This window comes from Agelaius tricolor, unplaced genomic scaffold (assembly GCF_023055355.1).
Source record: "Agelaius tricolor isolate 1412-34295 unplaced genomic scaffold, bAgeTri1.0.p SCAF_29, whole genome shotgun sequence".
NCBI classification, from domain to species: Eukaryota; Metazoa; Chordata; class Aves; order Passeriformes; family Icteridae; genus Agelaius; species Agelaius tricolor.
Window position 1 is genome coordinate 8508337 of NW_027269289.1, and position 21806 is coordinate 8530142.

At 57.2% G+C, this 21806-nt stretch overlaps 4 protein-coding genes across 6 annotated transcripts; 3 read left to right on the plus strand and 1 right to left on the minus strand.

Annotated features, from left to right (window-relative positions):
- Positions 1-1575: 1575 nt before the first annotated feature.
- CLDN25 (claudin 25) lies at positions 1576-2666 on the minus strand. Its single transcript, XM_071449651.1, has one exon. It carries the CDS (start codon positions 2664-2666, stop codon positions 1992-1994), a length of 675 nt encoding a protein of 224 aa, XP_071305752.1. The 3' UTR covers positions 1576-1991.
- Positions 2667-2942: 276 nt separating this feature from the next.
- LOC139600992 (G protein-activated inward rectifier potassium channel 4-like) lies at positions 2943-7120 on the plus strand. 2 transcript variants are annotated; one of them, XM_071449641.1, is made up of 5 exons: positions 2943-3671; positions 3950-4164; positions 4825-5046; positions 5156-6341; positions 6595-7120. In XM_071449641.1, the coding sequence occupies exons 3-5, from the start codon at positions 4870-4872 to the stop codon at positions 6936-6938; spliced, it is 1707 nt and encodes a 568-aa protein (XP_071305742.1). In that variant the 5' UTR covers positions 2943-3671; positions 3950-4164; positions 4825-4869; the 3' UTR covers positions 6939-7120. The 2 variants fall into 2 exon arrangements, with proteins under 2 accessions (XP_071305742.1, XP_071305741.1); XM_071449640.1 differs by having other exon boundaries at positions 2943-4164.
- A 1144-nt stretch (positions 7121-8264) lies between these two features.
- On the plus strand, positions 8265-18136 carry UBE4A (ubiquitination factor E4A). Of its 2 annotated transcripts, XM_071449639.1 has the most exons (20): positions 8265-8395; positions 8535-8699; positions 8809-8985; positions 9125-9237; positions 9800-9952; positions 10041-10200; positions 10376-10578; positions 10790-10981; positions 11824-12157; positions 12423-12549; positions 13441-13748; positions 14294-14426; positions 14844-15031; positions 15118-15218; positions 15346-15459; positions 16144-16318; positions 16459-16639; positions 16839-16986; positions 17213-17370; positions 17515-18136. In XM_071449639.1, exons 2-20 carry the CDS (start codon positions 8576-8578, stop codon positions 17654-17656), a joined length of 3231 nt encoding a protein of 1076 aa, XP_071305740.1. In that variant the 5' UTR covers positions 8265-8395; positions 8535-8575; the 3' UTR covers positions 17657-18136. The 2 variants fall into 2 exon arrangements, with proteins under 2 accessions (XP_071305740.1, XP_071305739.1); XM_071449638.1 differs by lacking the exon at positions 8265-8395 and having other exon boundaries at positions 8406-8699.
- A 135-nt stretch (positions 18137-18271) lies between these two features.
- Positions 18272-19515, plus strand: ATP5MG (ATP synthase membrane subunit g). The gene is made up of 3 exons (XM_071449652.1): positions 18272-18432; positions 18623-18783; positions 19343-19515. The coding sequence occupies exons 1-3, from the start codon at positions 18369-18371 to the stop codon at positions 19439-19441; spliced, it is 324 nt and encodes a 107-aa protein (XP_071305753.1). The 5' UTR covers positions 18272-18368; the 3' UTR covers positions 19442-19515.
- Positions 19516-21806: the final 2291 nt, after the last annotated feature.

Sequence of the window (21806 nt, forward strand, 5' to 3'; positions counted from 1 at the left end):
CACTCTAGGGTTCTGCCTGAAGGTTCCCCCTGTACAAAATGTGTTGTCATTAGCAGAGCTGCCTTAAAGGTGGTTCCACCATCCTGTCAGGGGGTGTTTCCCCAGTATTTAGGAATAAAGTGCTCATGTGGGAGAATCTTGCACTCTCCTGGTGACTTCATGATTAAGTTGAACTGCTTTTGTCCACAGGTACTCTTGCTGCCAGTGTTCCAGCAGTGACCCATGCCTCCTCAGGGACCAGGGTGCTGCAGTGCCAGTGCTGCTGTTGGAGCTTGTTCCCCCCATTGTTGGGACCGAGCAGTGGGATGAGGCCTTCAGCTCACTGCTCAGGGTGCTTGGCCTTCAATGAATGGGAACGTGGAGCTCTTGAACAGAGCCCCAGGCCAGCACCCACCCGGAGGCATGCTACCTCCTCCCAGCCAGCACTTGGCATTGCCAGGCAGCTTTTGTGCACTTGCAGGCAGTAGGATGTGGTTTGGGAAGAGGAGAGCCTGTTTGTTCTGACTCGTGAAACAGTGGCTTTGCCCTGTTCTTTGTGTTGCTGCCAGAAGCTGAAATGCCCAGCCCATGCCCACAGCCTGATTTAAGGAACCAGCAAAGAGTGTCAGGAGTACAGAATGGTGCTGGGGCAGTCATGGTATTTGGACTGAGCTGGACAGGAGGAGTGTTCCCAGGCTGAAAACCTTTGCTCACTGTCCTGTTCTCCCATTTCCCAAGGGAGTTAGAGCCAAAACAGCCTCTGTGCTCCCTGGGTTGGTCAGCTGGCAGGGGGTGCAGCTCCTTGGAAGGTGATGGCCAGGAGCAGTGCCCCTCAGTTCTACCTTGTTTGATTCTCTTTTAGAAGACTGAGCACCTGCCTCTTCCACTTCACTCTCAGCAGCACCAGCTCTGTCCCCAGTCCTGCAGCATCAGAACTGCCAGGGATCATCACTGTTCCCTTTCCTTGCCCATCTGCTCCTTCCTCTCCTCCAGCTGAGCAAAGTGCAGGTTTCAAAATGGGACTTAGAGCGAGTGGACTTTGCTTTCCCCAGGGCTGGGCCTGCCTTGAGATGGGTCACGCGCCCACGGCTTTGAGCTGCAGGGATTAAACCAGCGGTGAACTCCACGTCCAACCAGCGGCCGGCCCCTGTCAGGACTCCGGGTGCTAATCCAGCCTGATGGTCCATGCTCTTGCTCACAGAGGTGTGTAATCAGCCTTTATTTTTACAGCTGAATCAGGAAAATGTGGAAGGAACAGTTCAGACCAGCAGAAACCCTTTCTTGCCTCTTGTGCACAGGTAAAAGATGCAGTCAAGGAACTTTCGACACAAAGGTCTGTGGCACTGATCGGCTTTATCATCTTAGCCATGAGAAGATGAGGCTCCTGCAGGGCACGTGGTCACTGCCATCCCACCTCTGCAGCAGGAGTAGAACTTGGTGCTGCCTTGTCTCTCATTTTCCTCCTTCCCCCTTGTTTTCTATTTTTCTCTCTTTTCCTCCAGTCTTTTCTGGACTGACCAAACCATAGCTGCAGCAGCAGTGCTGCCCCTTGGAGCTCCCACCCTGCATCCCACCTCTCAAAGATACAGCTGCATGTTCAGAGCACAGACATACTGCCGACGGACATGACAATTTATTGCAAATATTTCAGAGCAACACAGACATGCAAGGAAAGAGCTGCTGCACTGGGGCACAGCATTAGCCACAACAGACTTGGCTATGGGGGCCTCGCCAGGGATGCTAACACAGTGTCACCCATCAGTGATGGTACCACAGTGTCACCAGCAGTACAAAGTGCTGCCCGCTGCTTGTTGCCTTCCCATGCTTGCTTGGTGAGTGCTGCAGGGAAATCTGCTGCTCCTTAACAGAGAAAAAGTGAAGCAGACATGCAGAGGAAGGAGAGAAACCTGCAGAGCTGCCGTAGCAATTAGCAAATCATCCTGTGAAACAAGCAGGAGCCCTCCCTGCCAGGGGAAGAGCCACGAGGTGCACAGGCACAGCACCCTAAGGGCCTAGATGACCAAGTCTGCATTTTTGGGGTGCAGGTGGTGCCCCCTGGGCAGCCCCGGGGCAGCAGGGCCCTGGTGGCAGGCGGGGGCCAGCGGCGTGTCGGTGCTCGTGGCGCGGGCGCTGCAGGCGAGGAGCAGTCCTCCAGCAGCCAGGAAGGCTCCAGCAAACCACCCCAGGAAGGTGGCCTCCCCAAACTCCCACCTGGGCACGATGTCGGGCACAGTCTCGTCCCAGAAGTCGAGGACGGTGTTGTAGGCGACCCAGGAGACCGGCACCAGGGTGGTGATCCCTGCCAGGCCCAGCGTCGCTCCCCCGCCAAGCAGGAGCTGCCGCTTTCGCCCGGGTTTGTCCTCGCAGGTTCTCCAGCCCTCCAGCCCCAGGGCAGCCAGGAGGCAGCCCAGCAGCCCCAGCCCGTTGGAGAGGCACATCAGGAGGCGAGAGATGCGCAGCTCGGGGGGCAGAGCCAGGAAGGAGCCGTGGGCTTGGCATTCAACCACCCCCTCCTCCTGGGTGATGCAGACCTGCCAGAGCCCCATGTTCCAGACCTCCAGCTCGTTCAGGTCCAGGTTGAGGTTCTTCCAGAGCGGCACGAAGGTGGTGACGCAGGAGCTGATCCATCCGAGGAGAGCCAGCAGCATCCCCCCGCCCTGCGCCTTCGCCCCCCAGCCCCCGGCCATGCCGTCGCCGCCCCGCTAACCTGCGGGCCCGGATTAGCCGCCCTGAGCGGCGGCCGCGGGCATTAACGCTTGTGGAGCTGCGTCCGCCCGGCCGCCGGCCGCGTCTGCCGCCCGGGGAGGGCGAATTCAAGCCTGTTCCTCCAACGCCGGGGTGTGGCCACGGTCGTTTTTCAGCTGTTGTTGGTTTTTCCATGCTAAAAGGAGAGCCCGGCTCAGCAGGAAAAGCCGGGTGCATCCCCGCGGTAACTCCGGGCTGGGTCCCGCCGCTGCCTCGCCGTGCCCAAGAGGGTTAAGCCAAAGCACGCAAATCCTCCGAGCCTTGGCCACCCCGGACCGAGAGCCTTGGCAGGGACAGCGATTCTCGGCAGCAGCAGTTCCAGCCTCGGTGGGACACGGCTGGCACCGTAGCACAAGATGCAAGGCAGCAGAGAGGTAGAAAAGCATCGGGCTTTTCTCAGGAGTCGGTGGCCCTGATCCTCATTAGGTCGTTAATTAAATATGCAAAGGAGCCTTGAGGGCTGCGTTGAGAATAGGGATGTTCAAGGGAGGAAGCAGGTTTCAGATGGGCCCTTCTCACAGGTGGGCATTGATCCCCCTGTCCTGCACCCAGCACTTCACCAGCACATGAGACTCGTGTTGTCCTGATAGGAGACACTGATGCAAGCACAAAGCTGGGGAAAACCCATGTACATCAGCTTGGTCCGGTGGAAGGTGTTCCTGTGGCAGGGGGCTGGAGCTGGACTGATCTGTAAGACCCTCTCCAACCCAAACCGTTCTGGGATTCTATGAGAAGGATGAAAAGAAGCATCAGGAAAATCCCAAGTTTGTGCTGGCACTCGGCCCCCATCCTCCCCCACGTGCACTGCCTCCGCGGGGTCCAGCTTGCAGATTCATCTTCCCTGGGAGATTAGCGACTAATCTCTCCTTCATCCGCCGTCTTTCTTATCTGTATCGGGAGCCAGACTGGAAATTACTGAGTCCTGCTGGTCCCGGGGTCCAGCCCTGGTGAGTGTCGGGAGGATCTTTGCAGGGGGCTCCTGCAAGGAGGGGCGAGGGAGCACGGAGCACGTTCAGCATAGAAGCACAGACCAGGCAGGAGAGAGGGGATGTATTCCAGCCCTTGCTGACCATCCCGTTCCCAAGAGCAGACAGGGAGCATCATCCCGACGGCAAGAGCAGGGAAATCCGCTGGGAAACCCCTCCTGCTCCTTCCCCCAGGCATTGAGGCACCTGCTCCTTCCGATTAAATCGTCTCAAGGTAATTGTGCCTGTCATTGAGACAGATTAACGGGTGACCTTCTGCCGCTGGAGCAGGATTGGCGGCCGCCGCCGAGCTCCCGGTCCTTCTTTCCCTCCCACTGGCCGCGGTGGCACAGCCGGGCCGAGGATTCCCGTCCACAGCCGGTGGGAAGATGCCCGGCAGTGGCCGGGGCGCAGCGGGAGCCACAAGCCGAGAACGACGCTTGCCGGGCCGGCAGCCGCTCTGCCTGGACATGAGGTGGGTGTCGCCTGGGGTCCGGGGAGCCGGCAGGTTGGTCCGGACACTGACATCTCCATCGCCGCGCTGAGGACCGCTGCTGCCGCTGCTCTGCAGTGGCAGGGGATGCTCGAGGGAGGCAGAGCGCCAACACTCATACCCCATCGCCATCCCTACCCCCGCAGGTCGCTGCGCTCCGGGTTGCGTTTCCAGGGCCATGAGCTCCCATCGCGTCTCCCCATGGGCACCGGCTGGGCTCAGCCTGTCCCGAGGAGCCCGGCTGTGGGATCTGCCTCTCTCTCACAGGCTGTCCTTCCTCCGCACCTAGGGGCCATCCATTTCTGCTCGGAGCTTCTCAGAGAACCCACAGCTACCGCCACGGCCTGGAACAACCGTGGGACAGTGCCGTAGGCGCTCACCCGGAGCTTGCCGGCTGCCGGGGCTGCTTCCTACCGGAGACGAGTGCCTCCTTCCCCGGCCTTGCAATGCAATTATGGCCCTTAATGGGCTTAGCCATCTGGAGCCAGCCCGCAGGCACCCCGGCACCGCTCCGGAGCTGGGACAAGCGTTGCTGGGCAAGGGGCGCTCCCCCAGACCCTGGTCCCTGGGGATGCGGAGCGGGGCCGGAGCCCCAAGCCGCTTTCCTGTCGGAAGTAACTCCCGCTTGTCTCCCCCCGGCAGGACCTCGCGCCCAGCCCGGGGCTGAGCCGCCGCCCCGGCGCCGCCATGGTGCTGCCCTACGCCCGCAACAGCGGCGGCGCCGGCGGCTGGCCGCCCCCCGAGGAGCCCCGCGGCCGCAGCAACTCCATCCCCCCGGCGCAGACCCCCACGGCCAAGCACATGCTGGCCTACCTGCCCCGGCCGCCCGCCGACACCAGCCGCTACGGCACCTTCCCGCAGAAGGTATGGCTCGCCCCAGGCTCCGGGGCATCCTCGGCACGCGGTGCCGCCGGGTGCTCGCGGTTCCTGTCCGAGGCGATTTCTCACCGACGGGCTCCTTTCCCCCCCGCAGCCCGATCTGCCGGCCGCCCCCGGGGCTCCGGTGGAGGACGGCGGGCAGGTAGCGGCCGCCGCCGCTGCCAGGAGAGGCGCCGCCATGCCAAACTACCCATCCGCACCCCGTCACGGCGGCTTTGTCCCCGGTGAGCCGTCCCTGCCGCCGAGCCGCGGGAGCCTGAGCACCCAGCAGCACCGCGGCCGCCCCTCCTGGTGCCCGCCGTCCGCCCCGCAAGAGGCGGCTGCCCGCTTCTACCCGCTGCACGCCCTGAGCGTGGCCAACATCCCCAACTCGTCCCGCGGCAAGACCTCCGCCCGCAGCTCCACCGCTCCCACCCCGGAGGGGCTGCAGGGCCGGCGCTGCAAGCTGCTGGAGGAGGACAGCCCCATGGCCCAGGCCGGCCGGCGGCAGCGGCAGCGCTACGTGACAAAAGTGGGCAAGTGCCAGGTGAATCTGGGCAACATCCAGGACAAGAAGAGGTTCCTCTCGGACATCTTCACCACCATCGTAGACCTCAAGTACCGCTGGTTCCTCTTTGTCTTCATGATGTGCTACGTCGTCACCTGGGTGGTCTTTGGCTTCATCTACTTCCTGGACGCCTGGGTGCGTGGCGACGTGTGGCACCAGGGCGATCCCGAATGGCAGGCATGCATCGAGAACGTGGACGGCTTCGTCTCCGCCCTGCTGCTCTCGGTGGAGAGCCAGCGGACCATCGGCTACGGCACGCGGATGGTGACGGCCAACTGCGCCGAGGGCGTCATCCTGCTGATCGCCCAGTCCATCGTGGGCTCCATGATCGACGCCATGATGGTCGGCTGCATGTTCGTCAAGATCTCCCGGCCCAAGAAGCGCGCCCAGACCCTCATCTTCAGCAAGAACTGCGTCATCTCCCTCCGGGACGAGAAGCTCTGCCTGATGTTTCGTGTGGGGGACCTGCGGGAAAGCCACATGGTGGATGCCAAGATCCGGGCAAAGCTGATCAAGTCCCGCCAGACGGCCGAGGGGGAGTTCATCCCCCTGGAGCAGTCGGAGCTGAACCTGGGCTATGACACAGGCGAGGACCGTCTGTTCCTGGTGGAGCCCCAGATCATCTGCCACGTCATCAACCGCCACAGCCCTTTCTGGGACATGTCAGCCGAGTCACTGCGCCGGGAGCAGTTTGAAATCATCATCATCCTCGAGGGCATCGTGGAAGCCACAGGCAAGTGGTCTCGAGGAGTCAGGGTGGAGAGGGGGGGCTCCCCTGGGCTCCTGGAGATGCCGGGCAAACCTGGGCCCAGGAGTGACATCTGAGCAAGAGAGGCTCGGGGCCCTGTGTGTCTCCAGTGGGCCGTGGGTGACGCAGGGCTGGAAGCCCCTCGCCGTGGGTGATGCAGGGCTGGAAGCCCCTCACCCTGCAGGCTCAGGGGGCTCATTGTGGCACCCGGCACAGCACAGTCATGTTCTTGCTGCAGGAATGACGTGCCAAGCCCGCACCTCCTACACGGAGGACGAGATCCTCTGGGGATACCGCTTCGAGCCCTGCATGTCCCTGGAGAAAGGCGCCTTCCAGGTGGACTACAGCCGCTTTGAGATGACCTTTGAGGTGCAGACGCCAGCAGCCAGCGCCAAGGAGCTGCAGGAGCTGCGGGAGCTGGAGCAGCAGGAGCACTCCACGCTCAGCCTGTACTGGGACCAGCTGGTGCAGCCGTGCGCGCTGCCAGGGCCCGGCGAGGACGCGCTGCTGGGGCTGAGCATCCCCGGGAGCGCGGCCCAGGGCGGCCGGGACGAGCCAGCGCAGCGGGACTGCCCCGCCTGAGCCCCCCCGGGCCCGGTGCCCCACGCCAACAGTGCCATAGCCCACCCTGCTCTGTGGGCTGAACGCCCCCCGCTCCCCCAGCTGCAGCCACAGGGCAGTCTTTAATTCTTTTTGTTAAGTTGTTCTTTTGTAACAAGGAATACGAGGCAGCGGGTGAGTAAAGGCTGTTCATCACAAAATCACCCAACTGTCAGCCACGTTTGTTCTGGGGGGGCCCTCGGGGTCTGGGCAAAGAAGAGGCAGAGCCCAGAGCCCCCCAGTGCCATGGGCTCAGTCCTGCACCACCTCGTGGACCCTGACACAGCCCCCCAGCACCCCAAAGTGCCCCCAGTCCCTGCCCCAGGACTCCCCCAGCAGGGAAACATTGCAGCGGGCTGGTGCTGCGAGAGGCTGGACACGGTGTACTAGAATTAAATTAATATTGTCACAGGAATGACACCACTGGAGTCACCTGCAGCACCTGGCAGGGCAGTGCCTGAGCCTGAGCCAGGGACCTGGACTGAAAAAAAATCAATAAAATCTGTGTATGCAGGGTCTGGCTGGGCTGAGGAGCCTCCCTGTAGTCCCCAGGCAGCTTTGCCTCAGGGGGTTGCAGAATAACCCCTTGGATTTAACCCCTTTTGTCCACCTTTGCGTCTCGTCTATCAACTTACCTTTGTATCTCCCCACAGAGTCTTGGGCAGGGTATTTTCTGACCTCACCTCAAATCTGTCCTGCCCAGAAGGGTGTGAGGGGAGGGATGGAGCAGCTGGGGAGGTCCAGGGGTCAAGGTCAGCCCAGCACAGGAGGGATGCATGGGGATGTAATATAAACATGTACATCACTGTCCCTACCCCGTACCCCCTGCAGCCCCAAACCCCCTACAAACACAAAACTCCCTGCACAAGAAAAAGTTTAAAAAAAAAAGGCCGCAAACAAGTGTTTGTAGGTGCAAAGTTAATAAGGGTCAATATGCACATTGATCCAACATAAAATTGTGATTTGCCTATTAAGCAGTTGATTTACATATCATTAATATTCACATACAGGCCACTGAGCGAATAACAAACACAAACTGGGTTATCACACACACGATCATGTTTCACAGCATGGGACATGCTTGGGTCCCACCGAGCTGGGTCGGATTCATGTCCCTGTCCCATTCCCTGTCCCATTCCATTCCCATTCCCATTATTCTCATTCCTGTCCCATTCCCATTCCCACTATTCCCATTCCTGTTCCCATTCCTGTCCCATCCCCATTATTCCCATTATTCCCTTCCCCATTCCCACTATTCCCGTTCCCGTCCCCGCGGGCCTCAGGTGTCGTTCCCCGTCCCGGCCGCCAGGAGTCGCTGCCACCGCTCCCGTCCGAGCTCCCTAAATCCCGCCCCTCCCGTACTTCACTTCCGGCGCGTCGCGGTGACGTAAATCGTTGTGCGACGCGGTGACGCGCAGACCTCTCCGGCGGCGGCCCAGGTGGGAGCGGAGTGGGAGCGGGGCCGGGTTGGCACCGGAACGGGAGTGGGCTGGAACCGGAGCCCCCGCACCGAGCGGGACGAGCCCGCCGTGCCCGGGGGGGAGCGGGCTCGGGCCCTGACGGCGGCCCTCTCCGCAGCCTTGCCCCGGCTCACCCGTATGGCGCGGCCCTGAGGGGAGATGACCGACCAGGAGAACAACAACAGCATCTCCAGCAACCCCTTCGCCGCCCTCTTCGGCTCCGTCGCTGCCGCCAAGCACTTCGCTGCCATCCAGAAGCAGCAGCAGCTGCGGCAGCTGACAGGTGCGGAGGTCGAGGCTGGCGCTGGGGCAGGGGCTGGCCCTGGGGAGGGGGCGAGGCGGTCCGCTCGACAAGGGCTGTCCCCCGAGACGCTTAGGGCTCTGTCGTGCAGGCGAGGAGACGTCCATCAGCCAGGATGACTCCGACAACAGTGTCTCCGAGAGCCTGGACGACTGCGACTATTCGGTGGCCGAGATCAGCCGCTCGTTCCGCTCGCAGCGAGAGCTCTGCGAGCAGCTCAACATCAACCACATGATCCAGAGGATCTTCCTCATCACCCTGGACAACAGTGAGCCCAGGAAGCCCCGGTTTGGCGGGGTGTGGTACAGGCTGGGGCAGCTCTGACAGGGGAGGGGACAGTGCTGGGGCTATGCTGGGGACAGTCCTGCCTGCAGGTGGAACAGAACACGTCCCTCTGCCCTTCCCAGGTGACCCCAGCATGAAGAGCGGGAATGGGATCCCGGCACGCTGTGTGTACCTGGAGGAGATGGCCGCAGACCTGGATGACCAGGACTGGCTGGACATGGACAATGTGGAGCAGGTAGGGACTGCCTGGGGCCATCTGCAGGCTTTGGCCTCTGGATTGAGTTTGTTTCCTTAGAAAGTACATATGATATCCCAAATCCTTTTCCAAAACCTGGCACAAAGCTGCTACTTATTGTTTTGCTGGAAAAGTCCATGAGATTTTTGGGATATGAGACTGAGAAAAGTGTAGAATTTGGGAATCCAGCCCTTCCTCCTGGAAGCTGCAGGAGTTCGCTGCCCTGTAGGTTTGTGTGGGTGGGAAAGGGAAGAAAAACTAGAGAATTCAGTCAACAGTGTCCATGCACACTCTCATCTTCATTTGCAGCTGTATCAGTTGTTCCTGCTGAGGATTTCAGTGGAAATGGTTTCTGGTGGGGGTACTGTTGTTCCCTGAGGGACTGGAGGCTTTGCTCAGGCCAGAAGCAGCTGAGGGTTCTCACTGCAGTTACTTAATGAGGGACAGGGAGAGCTCTTCCCAGCAGGAGCCAATTAGGCTGTGTGGTGTGGAGCTTCCTGCTCTGGAGGGATCAGCTCTGTGCTGGGCTGTGTCACTGTGCCCTGTCCTTGCTGGTGCCCAGGCCCTGTTCACCCGCCTGCTGCTGCCGGAGCCCGGGAGCCACCTGATCCACATGACCTGTGCCAGCAGCCAGAACCTGTCAGCCGACCGCGACGCCGGGGAGAGGCAGATCCTGCGCTACCTCTACGCCTGCTTCCGCAGGGCCCGCGAGGAGGTGGGCCAGGCAGCTCTGTCCCCTGCTCTGCAGTGCCCCAGCTGGAGCTGCGGTGCCCCAGCTGGAGCTGCCTTGTTCTCCTTGTCAGATCACCAAGGTCCCCGAGAACCTGCTGCCCTTCGCCGTGCGCTGCCGCAACCTGACAGTGTCCAACACCCGCACCGTGCTCCTCACCCCCGAGATCTACGTCAACCAGAACGTGTACGAGCAGCTGGTGGACCTGCTGCTGGAGACACTGAGGGGGGCACGTAAGTGCAGCTGGGCTGTGCCACAGTGCTCACTGTGCCACTGCCTCGGTGCTGCGAGGCTGCCCTGCAGCATCCAGGGGTTGGGTGAAGCTTTGGCTCCCCTTGCTGGGGGGTTGTGTTTGGGTCGGTTTGGCTGTTGGAGCACTGTGAGTAAGAGCCTTGTATCTCCTGCCAGAGTTTGAAGACATGACTGAGTTCCTTGAGGAGGTCATAGAGGCCTTAACGATGGATGAGGAGGTGCGCACATTTGGGGAGGTCATGGTTCCCGTGTTTGACATTCTGCTGGGGAGAATCAAGGACCTGGACCTCTGCCAGATCCTGCTGTACACATACCTCGATGTGCTCCTGTACTTCACAAAACAGAAGGACATAGCCAAGGTGGGTACTCTGGCTTAGGCAGGAGCTTTTTGCAGGGGCACGTGAACAAGACCTGATCTGCAGAGGTCAAACCAGCAGTGTGGTGTAACAACACCCAATGTAGTCATACCCCTCCTCTCCCTTCTCATAGCCTGTCACAAACCCATCAGTTTGCTAGGGTTTTTTGCTAGGATTTTGGACAACTGTCAGCATGTCCTGATGTGTTCCCCAGGTTTTTGCAGGCTACATCCAGCCCAAGGATCCCAGCAATGGACAGATGTACCAGAAGACTTTGCTTGGTGCCATTCTAAATATCTCCTGCTTGTTGAAGACCCCTGGCGTGGTGGAGAACCATGGCTACTTTCTGAATCCATCCCGATCCAGCCCACAGGAGATTAAAGTGCAGGAATCCAACATCCATCAGGTGGGAGAAGTGGGGCAGTTCTGCTTCCTGTGGGGTTAGTGGCCTCTCATTGCTTGGGGATTCAAAACATGGTATCAGGGCTTGAGTTCCACTGCTGGTTCAGGAATAGCCTGCCTTGCAACTAGGCACGTCCCAAAACTGCTTTGAATTCTCCTGCTGGAGCATGGAAACAGTTTTGCCGGCTGTCTTGGGTCATTATAACCCAAGTCTTTCTGCCTTGTCAAAGTTGCCTGAGCTTTTGAAAAAAGGGTGGGTGGACTGGTGGAGCAGACCTCAGTAACTTGAGGTGCTACCTGGAGATCATCTACCTCAGGTGTTGCAATCACCAGGGAGTAGTTTTCAGTGCCTGTCCTGTAATTAAAACACTTAATTGATTCACCAGTTGAGAAAGTGACAGGCAACATTCTCTCTCATTATGCAAGTAAATTTCTTCCTTAGAGGAATACCTAGGAATACCTAGGAATTCCTTCCTAGGAATGTTCCAGTAGGTCAGGAGTGAAACATGAAGATGCAGGATATAAGTACAGGAGTGAACTGGGGTGCGGAGGTCATCCCTGAGAGGGGCTTTCCTGCTTAAGGGTTCTTTCAGGCTGTCAAAAATAGGCAAATAATTTTGGATTTACTCTGTATGAGAACAAATTGTCTCAGCTGTGCTTTTGAGGACATCCCTAATTGTTGTTTTGTGCCAGCCCCAGGATCTGACCTGCTTGTAACACCTGTGTGTGATGGGTGATTCATGGGGTATCCTGAAGAGCAGGAAAGGGTCTGATAGCAGTGATATCAGAGAGGCAAAAGAACAACTCCCAAGGACTCATTCAGCTGTGTTCTGTTTCCTCTAACAGTTCATGGCCCAGTTCCATGAGAAGATCTACCAGATGCTGAAGAACCTGTTGCAGTTGTCACCAGAGACGAAGCACAGGATCCTTTCCTGGCTGGGAAACTGCCTCCATGCGAATGCAGGCCGCACCAAGATTTGGGCTAACCAGATGCCAGAGATTTTCTTCCAGATGTACGCCTCAGATGCCTTCTTCCTCAACCTGGGGGCTGCCCTCCTGAAGCTGTGCCAGCCCTTCTGCAAACCCAGATCTCCAAAGCTGCTAACCTTCAACCCTACCTACTGTGCCCTGAAGGAGCTGAACGAAGAGGAGAGGAGGAGCAAGAACGTACACATGAAAGGTACACCTAAGCTTTGGGGACTAAGGCAATGGGAAAGGGGATCTCCTCAGTCTCCACTTTACCCACTAGTGCCCTCTCAATAAACCATTAGGGTTAGGGAGAATTAGAAGTGTGACTAGAGAGGAACAAGAAGAGAGCTGAGTACAAATAAAACACTGCCAGTATCACCAGGAGCCCTTTTGTGTCCTCAGGAGGGACCCTCTCAAGCCCCCTCCTCACCAGCACTGTTGGGTAGGACCTGATGCAGAGATGCTTTTCCTTACAGGATTGGAAAAAGAAACATGTTTGATCCCTGCTCTGAGCGAGCAAGAGCCACAGTTTGCGAACAGCTACAACCTGGTGACAGAAAACCTGGTGCTCACACAGTATACCTTGCACTTGGGGTTTCACAGGTACTTGCTTTCATTTCCCGTGGGGCTGTTTTCCACCCATGTACCGCTATGCACATTTCAGTAAATACTCTGAACACAGGGTGGCCAGCTGAGCTGCTGCTTGAACTTCAGCCTGACTGACTGCAGGAAGAAATTTTGCTCACGTTTTTGCTAATCAGGATATACTCAGGCTTTAAACAATCATTGTGGATTTTGATTCTCAAATCCCCTTGGCTTTCTGCAAGTGTTTTATCCTAATAAAGGAGTCTTGCAGGCTCCATGTTATTTATAGACACCCACAGCCAAGTGCTGGATATTTGTAGGTTGCTCCATTCCCCCTCTCCTTGGGGCAGGAGCCTCATCCAGGTGGCAGAGCACCTGCCCACTGGGAGCGTATGTGAAACAGCAATGTGAGGTAGCTGTCAGCTTCCAGGAGAGGATTTTCTGGACACTAAAACACTCTGTTTTGCACGACTTCCCTCTGCAAATTGTTGCCTAGATACTGTGAGGTCATGGCTGATCCAAGCAGAGTCCCCTTCTGGTTTATTCTCTAAATATAGACATTGACAAAAAAGTTATTATGCAAGTGGCTTGTTGCTGGGAAACTGAAGTGTCACCTTGCAAGCGTCTCTGGGCCGTGTTGGATCCCTGACCTCAGTGACCCAAGGGAGCTCTGCCATGTCCCCAGGTCACTCTGCAGGTGCCATGGTCCCTCAGAGGGTCTTGTACCCTCCCATGTCCTGCCAAGCCTTTCCCCAAGGCTTCCCATTGCCAGAGTCCCAGACAGGGTACCCACGGAAAATTATCTGAATCCACCAGCACAGAACAGTCTCCCACCAGCTTCTGCATGGGTGAGGCAGGATGTCTGTCTGTCTGTCTCCTGAGCCCCTCCTTGCCTCCTTTTCCGGGCAGGTTGCACGACCAGATGGTAAAGATAAACCAAAGCCTTCACCGCCTGCAAGTGGCATGGCGAGAAGCTCAGCAGAGCTCCAGCCCCGCTGCTGACAGCCTCAGGGAGCAGTTTGAGCGCCTGATGACCATCTATCTGTCCACCAAGACAGCCATGACAGAACCACAGATGCTGCAGAACTGCCTGAACCTGCAGGTGTCCATGGCAGTGCTGCTGGTGCAGCTGGCAGTGGGGAACCAGGGCAGCGAGCCGCTGGAGCTGACCTTCCCGCTGCCGCAGGTGGAGCACAGCGCACTGGCCTACGTGCCAGGTGAGGCCACGGTGCTGCTCTGTGCCAGCACCTGCATACATGAGCACTGCAAGAGCTGCCTGAGCAAGTGCTTCCCTGTCCAGGGCAGGACACGGTGCCACCACCGACATTGTGCAGAATATTCTCTCTGAAGAGGATCTCTCTTGGGGCTGTTTGAGGGGCCATATTTAGGGTGGTGAAGCTGCTGACCTTTTAGAAGTCCTACTCATTTGCAAGTGGCAAGTTCTACGTTGATTTAGTGTTTTCTCTATATGTAAACTCTTTTTTCTGGGGCCTGCTTCAGGATTGTTCCCTTGGGGGCTGTGTAGAAGTGTGTCATCAGCAGATGCTGGATTCACCCCAGAAGTGATCTGACTTGTGGGAGGGAAGAGGGGAAGTGAGTCCCAGGTGTTACTCATGCCATCAGACCGGGCAGATTCTAATACAGCTTTTTAATTAGCAATACTTAATCAGCATCAGGGTGGTGAGGGGAGAGTGGATGGGAGGCTGGAAAAGGGCAAGGTGAGCTGCCTGGGGAGGAGCTCAGCTACAATCTCTGTTTGCAGAGTTCTTTGCCGATAATTTGGGCGACTTCTTCATTTTCCTGCGGCGTTTTGCTGATGACATCTTGGAGACTTCTGCCGATTCCCTGGAGCACATCCTTCACTTTGTTACTGTTTTCATGGGTGATGTGGAGAGGTAGGTGCAGTGCTGGGTCCTTGTTGCAGAACTCCTGGGGTCACCAAGCAAGTAGAAATTCCAGAGCTGTCTTGAGGCTTGGTCTGTGCAGCTGCAAGCAGGTTGATCTTTTTGAAACAGCTGAAATATGCCTGCAAGTGGCACAAAGGGAATACAGGCCTGCCTGAGGCCACAGGCTTCATGAAAGGTTCAAATACGATTTCGTGCTTAAATATATGTGTTCCCACACTCTCCCTTTGCCTGAGATTCCTCTGTGGCATGGTGTCTATGCAAGTGACTGCTGACCCAGGGCTGGTGATGGTTTGCAGCAATCTGGCACTCAAGCACGTATGAACACAGATCCTGGAGTGATTCCCGAGCAGCTCCATTCTGCACCATGGACATGCCATGCTGGATTTGCTTTGTTTTGTCTTGCAGGATGAAAAATCCTCACCTACGAGCCAAGCTGGCTGAAGTGTTGGAAGCTGTGATGCCTCACTTGGATCAGGCTCAGAGCCCACTCGTCTCGAGCATGTTCCATCGCAAGCGAGTGTTCTGCTCCTACCAACACGCCGCCCACCTGGCCGAGGCACTCATCAAAGTCTTCGTGGATATCGAGTTCACGGGTAAGCACAGAATGGGAAGAGTTGTGTTCCCTGTGTAGCACCTGTGGGGGACTGTCCACTTGAAAGGTTCTTTGGCTTGTGCCCAGGTGACCCACACCAGTTTGAACAGAAGTTCAACTACCGCCGTCCCATGTATCCCATCCTGAGGTACATGTGGGACACTGATTCCTACCGGGACAGCATAAAGGTGAGGCGAGAGATGCGTGCCTGAGTGTGCCATGTGGGTGTGCAGCTCACGTGGGGGTCACATGGGGGGGCTCCACGTCCTGCCAACGGGGCTGGGCTGCAGAATTTGCTATTTCCTTTCTTTGCAGGCTCTGGCTGATTATGCCTCAGAGAACCTGGAGGCAATGAATCCCCCTCTCTTCTTGCGCTTCCTTAACCTGCTCATGAACGATGCCATTTTCCTGTTGGATGAAGCCATACAGGTAGGGCTGGGTTCACATTCCATGACCATCAGGTAAACAAGTTCTCACTTCCTTGGTGCAATACTGACCTCCAGAACAGGGCCAGCTTGCCTGGCTCTGCCTGGTGAGTCTCTGCAGTAAGTAGTATGCAGGAAACAATCCCAAGATGGAGTGGCCAGTGCCCAGGAAGAAGGGGTGAAGGCTGGAGGAAGGGTCTGGGGCCCTGTCTGTGGGTTACTCTTCCTTCCGTTGGGCTCAGGAAGCAGCTCAGAACCAAGAGGAGCAAAAGAGCTTTTTCAGATCCAACAGGAAGCGCGCTGGGAAATCTGCCTGTTCGTAATCTGGATACACTCAGGCTTTAAACAATCACTGTGGGTTTTGATTCTCAAATCTCCTTGGTCTTTCTGCAAGTGTTTTATCTTAATAAAGACCTTTTGTCTCCAGGCAGTTTTCCTTTGGGATTGCAAGGGAATTTCAGGTGCTCTCGTGTCCCTGGTGTGTGTTAAATGTCTCTCCACTCCTTTCAGAGCTGCTGTTGCTGCTAGAAAGGGCTATTTTGGGGAGCTATTACCTGCTAGAGAGCTGATTGCTGGAAGGCCAGGAGATAAGATGGGTGATATGGATGTTGCCTGACTGGTTTTGAGTGTTTCTGGACCTCCTTGCTGTCGCCACCCACCCAAACACTCCATGTGTTCTGTCCTGCAGTACCTCAGCAAGATCAAAGTTCAGCAGATTGAGAAGGACCGAGGCGAGTGGGACAGCCTGTCCCCCGAGGCTCGCCGCGAGAAGGAGTCCAGCCTGCAGATGTTTGGTCAGCTGGCGCGTTTCCACAACATCATGTCCAATGAAACCATTGGCACTCTGGCTTTCCTGACTTCAGGTAGGGAAAATGGTCCCTCCTGCCTGCCAGGACCTAGAGAAGAGCCCTGCCAGGGTGTGAGCAGGCAGGAACTTGGTTTCAGTGTGGTCAGATGAGGATGGAATTGCTGTGAATCTGCAAGCTGTTGTTTTGCTTTCCAGAAATCAAGTCCCTGTTTGTGCATCCTTTCCTTGCCGAGCGCATCATCTCCATGCTCAACTACTTCCTGCAACATCTGGTTGGGCCTAAAATGGGAGCTTTGAAGGTGAAAGATTTCAGTGAGTTCGACTTCAAGCCACAGCAGCTCGTGTCTGACATCTGCACCATCTACCTAAACCTTGGGTAGGTGACGAGGGGAGTGAGCTTGTTGGGAGCCATGCAGGAGCCATCTTGGTGATGCTGGGGGAGAAATGCTTAGTTACACTCGAGCTTTTCTTTAGCTTTGGGTTCTTTGCTATGGGAATGTGGCTGCTGTGGGGACTGTTTTGCAGCCCTGATAAATGGGGATCCTTAAACCTTTCTCTCACGTAACCTGGTGCAGGGATGAAGAAAACTTCTGTGCCACAGTCCCCAAGGACGGCCGCTCCTACTCACCGACGCTCTTTGCCCAGACCGTGCGGGTTCTGAAGAAGATTAACAAGCCTGGCAACATGATAGTGTCTTTTAGTAACCTGGCTGAGAGGATCAAGGTGAGCACTGGAGGGAATTCAACATACAAAAAGAGATAGAGCTGGTTCCCTGTGTCCTTTTCGCTCCATGTATTGCTGCATCTTTGCTGTGGAGCTGGATTTCTGGGAGTGGAGCTTTGGGCAAGGTCCAGCTGGGAGGGTTCCCTGCCTGCACAGACCTGTGAATGCTCCCTGGTTTTTAAAGAACGGGGAGGCTGAATCCCTCAGAGCCACGTGTGCTCCCTAGTCTCTTGCAGACCGGCAGCAGCAGGAAGAGGAGACATACGCAGATGCCTGTGATGAATTCCTGGATCCAATCATGAGCACTCTGATGTCAGACCCCGTGATCCTGCCCTCCTCCCGTGTCACTGTGGACCGATCGACCATAGCCCGACACCTCCTCAGGTGTGCAGCACAGCCCTCTCACCTTGATACTTTTGGGAATCTGTTTCACATATCCAGTGACTCTTCCTGGGCTCTCTCTTTTTTTTTTTTTAATCTCTAGCACCAGGAATGTCCAGGTAATCTCCTTGATGTTTTCTGTTTCAGTGATCAGACAGATCCTTTCAATCGGAGTCCCCTAACTATGGACCAGATCAGACCAAACACAGAGCTAAAAGAGAAGATACAGAGATGGCTTGCAGAGAGGAAAAAACAGAAGGAGGAGGAGCTGGAGGACACTCTGAACTAAAAGACAGGCTCTCATCTCTAAGCCTCCTGTCATGGGCAAGATCACAGCCATGCAGGGGTAACGGCTGGAGCTACCACCCTAATGATGACCACATTTAGTGCATTGCCACCACCTTTGGAGTCTCTCCTCAGACCTTCCCTGCCAGCCCTCGTTCTCTCTTTTCCTTTCAAGACTCTCTCTTTAATACTACGACTTCCCACTGCACTACAGCTTCGAGCCTCAGCCACGGGAGAAGAACACAGCCTCCTCATGATGTGGTGCCCTGGCTCTCTATTACTTGCTCTTTGTGTTGGCCACGTTCTTTTCCAGCAACACCAAAAGCCTCCCTCTGTTCTGTGTTTAAACTGTAACCATCTTTCACTTGGTGAAATGGAGGGGGCGTTTTTCTGACTTTTATGTGCCAGGGGTGTAGCAGGGTTTACTTCCCCAGTGAGTGTTGGGAATGGCAGGCGTTGGAAATTAAACACAGAGATCATCTTACAGCTGGTGCTGGAGGTCTGGCGGTGCCGGGAGCTCTAAAAAGCCTGTTTGGGCTCGGCGCGGGTATTTGCGAATACCGGCGCGGGTCTCGAACCCGCGGATCCGGCGCGGCCGCGCCCCGCCCCGCCCCGCCCCGCCCCGCCCCGCGCACGTGACCCGGGGTCCTCGCGGCGGGCTGCCCGTGGCGATCGCCGGTGCGCTGAGCGGCGGTGACATTGAGCGCGCAGCAGCGATGGCCAAGGCCGCGCAGGGGCTGGTGCAGCGGCTGGTGCAGCGCGGGCCGGAGCTGATCGGCGGTGAGGGGCGGCACGGGGAGGGAGCGGGGCTGCCGTGGGGCGGGCTGAGGTGAGGGGAGCGACGGCGGGCCGGGGGGAGCGCAGGGGAGGGGATGGGGCGCGGGGCTGAGGGCAGCGGGGCCGGGCCCGGGCAGGCCCCGCGGGCTCCCGCCGCTAGGTAAACACCGTCCACTCGCTCCCCTTCCCGCAGCCGCCGTCACGTACTCGAAGCCGCGCTTGGCCACGTTCTGGTACTACGCCAAGGTGGAGCTGGCCCCGCCGACCCCCGCCGAGATTCCGCGGGCCATCGACAGCATGAAGGGCCTGGTCAGGGCCTTCCAGAGCGGCCGCCTGGCGCAGCTCACTGTCAAGGTACCGGCGGGGAGGGATGCGACACTGCCGGGACACAGCTCCAGCGGGAGCCTCCTACCCACCCAGGACATGCTCTGGTCCTGCCTGGGGAAGCAGTGGGAACTGTTCTCAACGGCACATGAAGCTCATGGAATCCAGGGGCTCAGAGTTTAAAGTGTTTTATTTTATTTGCTTTAATTCTTTCTGCCTGGACCAGGCTGTGATTGCTCCCCTCTGCTCCCAGGGAAGGGAGAATCCATAGGTGGCTGAATGAGCCCAGCCTTCTGGATCAGCTGTGTCATCGGTTGGCCTTGAAATTAGCGTGTTTCCCGTGTGTGGGCTAAGAAATGATCCTTGAAAGGACTGTAAAAAGCCAAAATCAGTAGCTGATGGTGTGCTTAATGCTGTAGAACATTTCTGCGATGGGACATGTTGAGGGGTGGCCGAACACAGCAAACACTCTGCTCCGCTTTCTGGGTTTTCACCTTGAGAACTGCTGGAGGGCATGGATGTGGCGGTGGGAGTGAGGGAGGAGCTGTTGTGGGAGTGTGGGATCTGAGCAGTGGTTTTTTCCTTTCAGGATGCACTGAGGAATGGCCTGGTGGCCACGGAGGTGCTGATGTGGTTTTACATCGGGGAGATCATCGGCAAGCGCGGCATCATCGGGTACAACGTGTGAGCACTCACCTCAGCAGTGCCAGCAGTGCTGGGTCTGTAATGGGGGCTGCAACAATAAAACTAGGAGCTGATCGAGCTGTTGTCATCCTTGTCTGGTACTCTGATAGGTGCCAGCCTGGCCTGGGGGCAATGCTGGCAGGGATGGCTCCTCAAGGGGGGTCTAAGGGCCAGGCCCAAGGGTGCCAGAGTGCTTTAGTGACATCACTTTTGGTCACCAGAGCTCTGTTTGCTCTGGGACATTCACTGTGTCCCAACTGTGGCTCCAGGGGAGGTCTGAGAGCCCCAAAATCAAACAGAGGCTGCAAAGGGGAAATACTCCATTTGTTCCTGAATGCGGTTCCCATCAGCTACTGGGACCCAAAAGCAAATTCCAGTACTTTTTACATTATCAAAAGCAATTTCCATGGCTTATTCCATAGGAAACGTAGCTTTTCAGGTTTGGTATCTGACTGGTGCAGTGGAAGCCTGTGTAAGTAAGCAGAGCTTTTTTACTTACATGTGTTACCTCAGCTCCCACCAGCCAAAGGTTGAGCTGTCTGGGGTTCTACCACCTTGCTCATTGTCAGCCAGCTCTTGCAGGGTTTTCTACAAAACCTGGTGAGTACCCTGTGCTCTGGCATGATCAGAAAATTGTAGGTGTTTTCTGAAGCTAGCAGCCTGTTTTTACTGTGTTAGAAGATGGTTTTAGTCATTATTGCTCCTTGTTGATACAGTTGTTGTCCTGCTGCTCCTTTGCTCCTGTGGATGTTGTGCTGTGCACACGGTGACCCTACAGGCCCCCAGCCCTCAGTGACCCTGGTGTCTTGGGGTGGCTGTGCCAGTAGCATGTCACTTGCTCTCCCTGCAGCAGAACTGCCCTTCTCAGCAGCTCATCCCAGCACAAGGCCTTGTGTGCTTCTGACAGGGAGCGCAGCTGAGCTCACACACTTCAGATGTGGTAAGCAGTTTGTGGTAAGGTTGTTTGTGGCATGGATGGAGACCTTTTTTTCTTGTTAAAAAGAAGGCTTCCTGCCCCAGCAGCTCTGGGTCACAGGTGGTCACAGGTCACTTCCATGCCACAGATGGGAAAACTGAGGCTCAGTGAACTCCTCATCTTCTGTGGGGGAGTCTGCAACAGGAGCATTGACTGGACCTGTGCTTCCAGCCCCCTGCCCAGCCTGTGTCCCGTGCTTGCATCTCCCACCAGCCTGGCCAGGAGGCCATTCCTGCCTTGCACAGCCTTCCTCCTGGTGCTGCAGAGTTTTGTGATTCCTCAGCCCCAGCAAACCTGACCAGGGCTGCAGCCAATGCTCTGGCTGAGCAGGCCCCCAAACCTGCTCCTCCCCACAAGCTTTTTGCTCCTGTCATCACAAACTTCACCCAGCAGGTAGAGACCAGCAAGGGCAATGGACCAGGCCTGGTGTGAGATTCTGCAGGATATGTTCCTCAAGGAGAGTGAGATCACATATGGGATGTCAAGTGTGAGCTTGACTGGAAGGAGGATTCTGAACCTAAGAGAACCTCACTGAGGGCAAGGCTGTCTGATCTGGCTCCAAGAGCTGCCTCTCATCTCTGACTTGTTCTTGTCTGCATGTGCCCCTCTCAGAGCAGGCTCAGGTGGGCATTCAGGGGGCTGCAGCTCACTCCAGCACTGGCCTGGCAAAAGCTTCAGTGGGAGGATAGATCAAGCTGCACTAGTAAAGCATGGGAGAGCTCAAAGATGCTCCTGGCCCTGGAGACGAAGAAACGATCTAATTTTAGTTCTCCTCACGGGAGGTCCTCGGGAGCAGTCCCCCCCAGCCCCGCTGCCACAGCAGAACCCCAGGCAGAAGCAGCATCTGTGACCCCAAAGGGCTCCAGCAGCTTGTTCGTCCTCCCGAACACCAGAAGTGTCCGGCTGCATCTCGGGGACAAACAGCCTCCCGCCGCCCCCTCCCTCCTCCCCTGCCCTCAGCTGATGAACTTCGGAGGAAAATGAGTATTTTGTGTCCCCAGGCAGAGGGATTTACATCTTATCCGTGTGTTTGCAGTGCTGCTCTCATGGAATACGGTGGGCACTTGTTGGATGTTAACCCTGTTCTCGCCGTGCCGTGCGTGACGGGGTTGCCAGCCCGGTGCTGTCGCCGCCACCTCCCTCCCGGGGGTGGCACCCAGCGGGACGCGGCACCGGCAGGGCGCGGGGCCGCAGGCAGGACACATGCGAGGCCGGGAGGGCAGGGCGAAGCTGCCCGTCCTCGGTACCACAGCTCGGGGCCGCGGTGCCCCCGCAGGGACCGGCTCTTCCCGGGCCGAGCACCGGAGGGTCTCGGCGGGGACTGCGGGCTGTGCCGTGCCGGGCCGGGGCCGCGCCCGGCATACGGCTCGGCGATATGCAGGGGGCGGCAGCG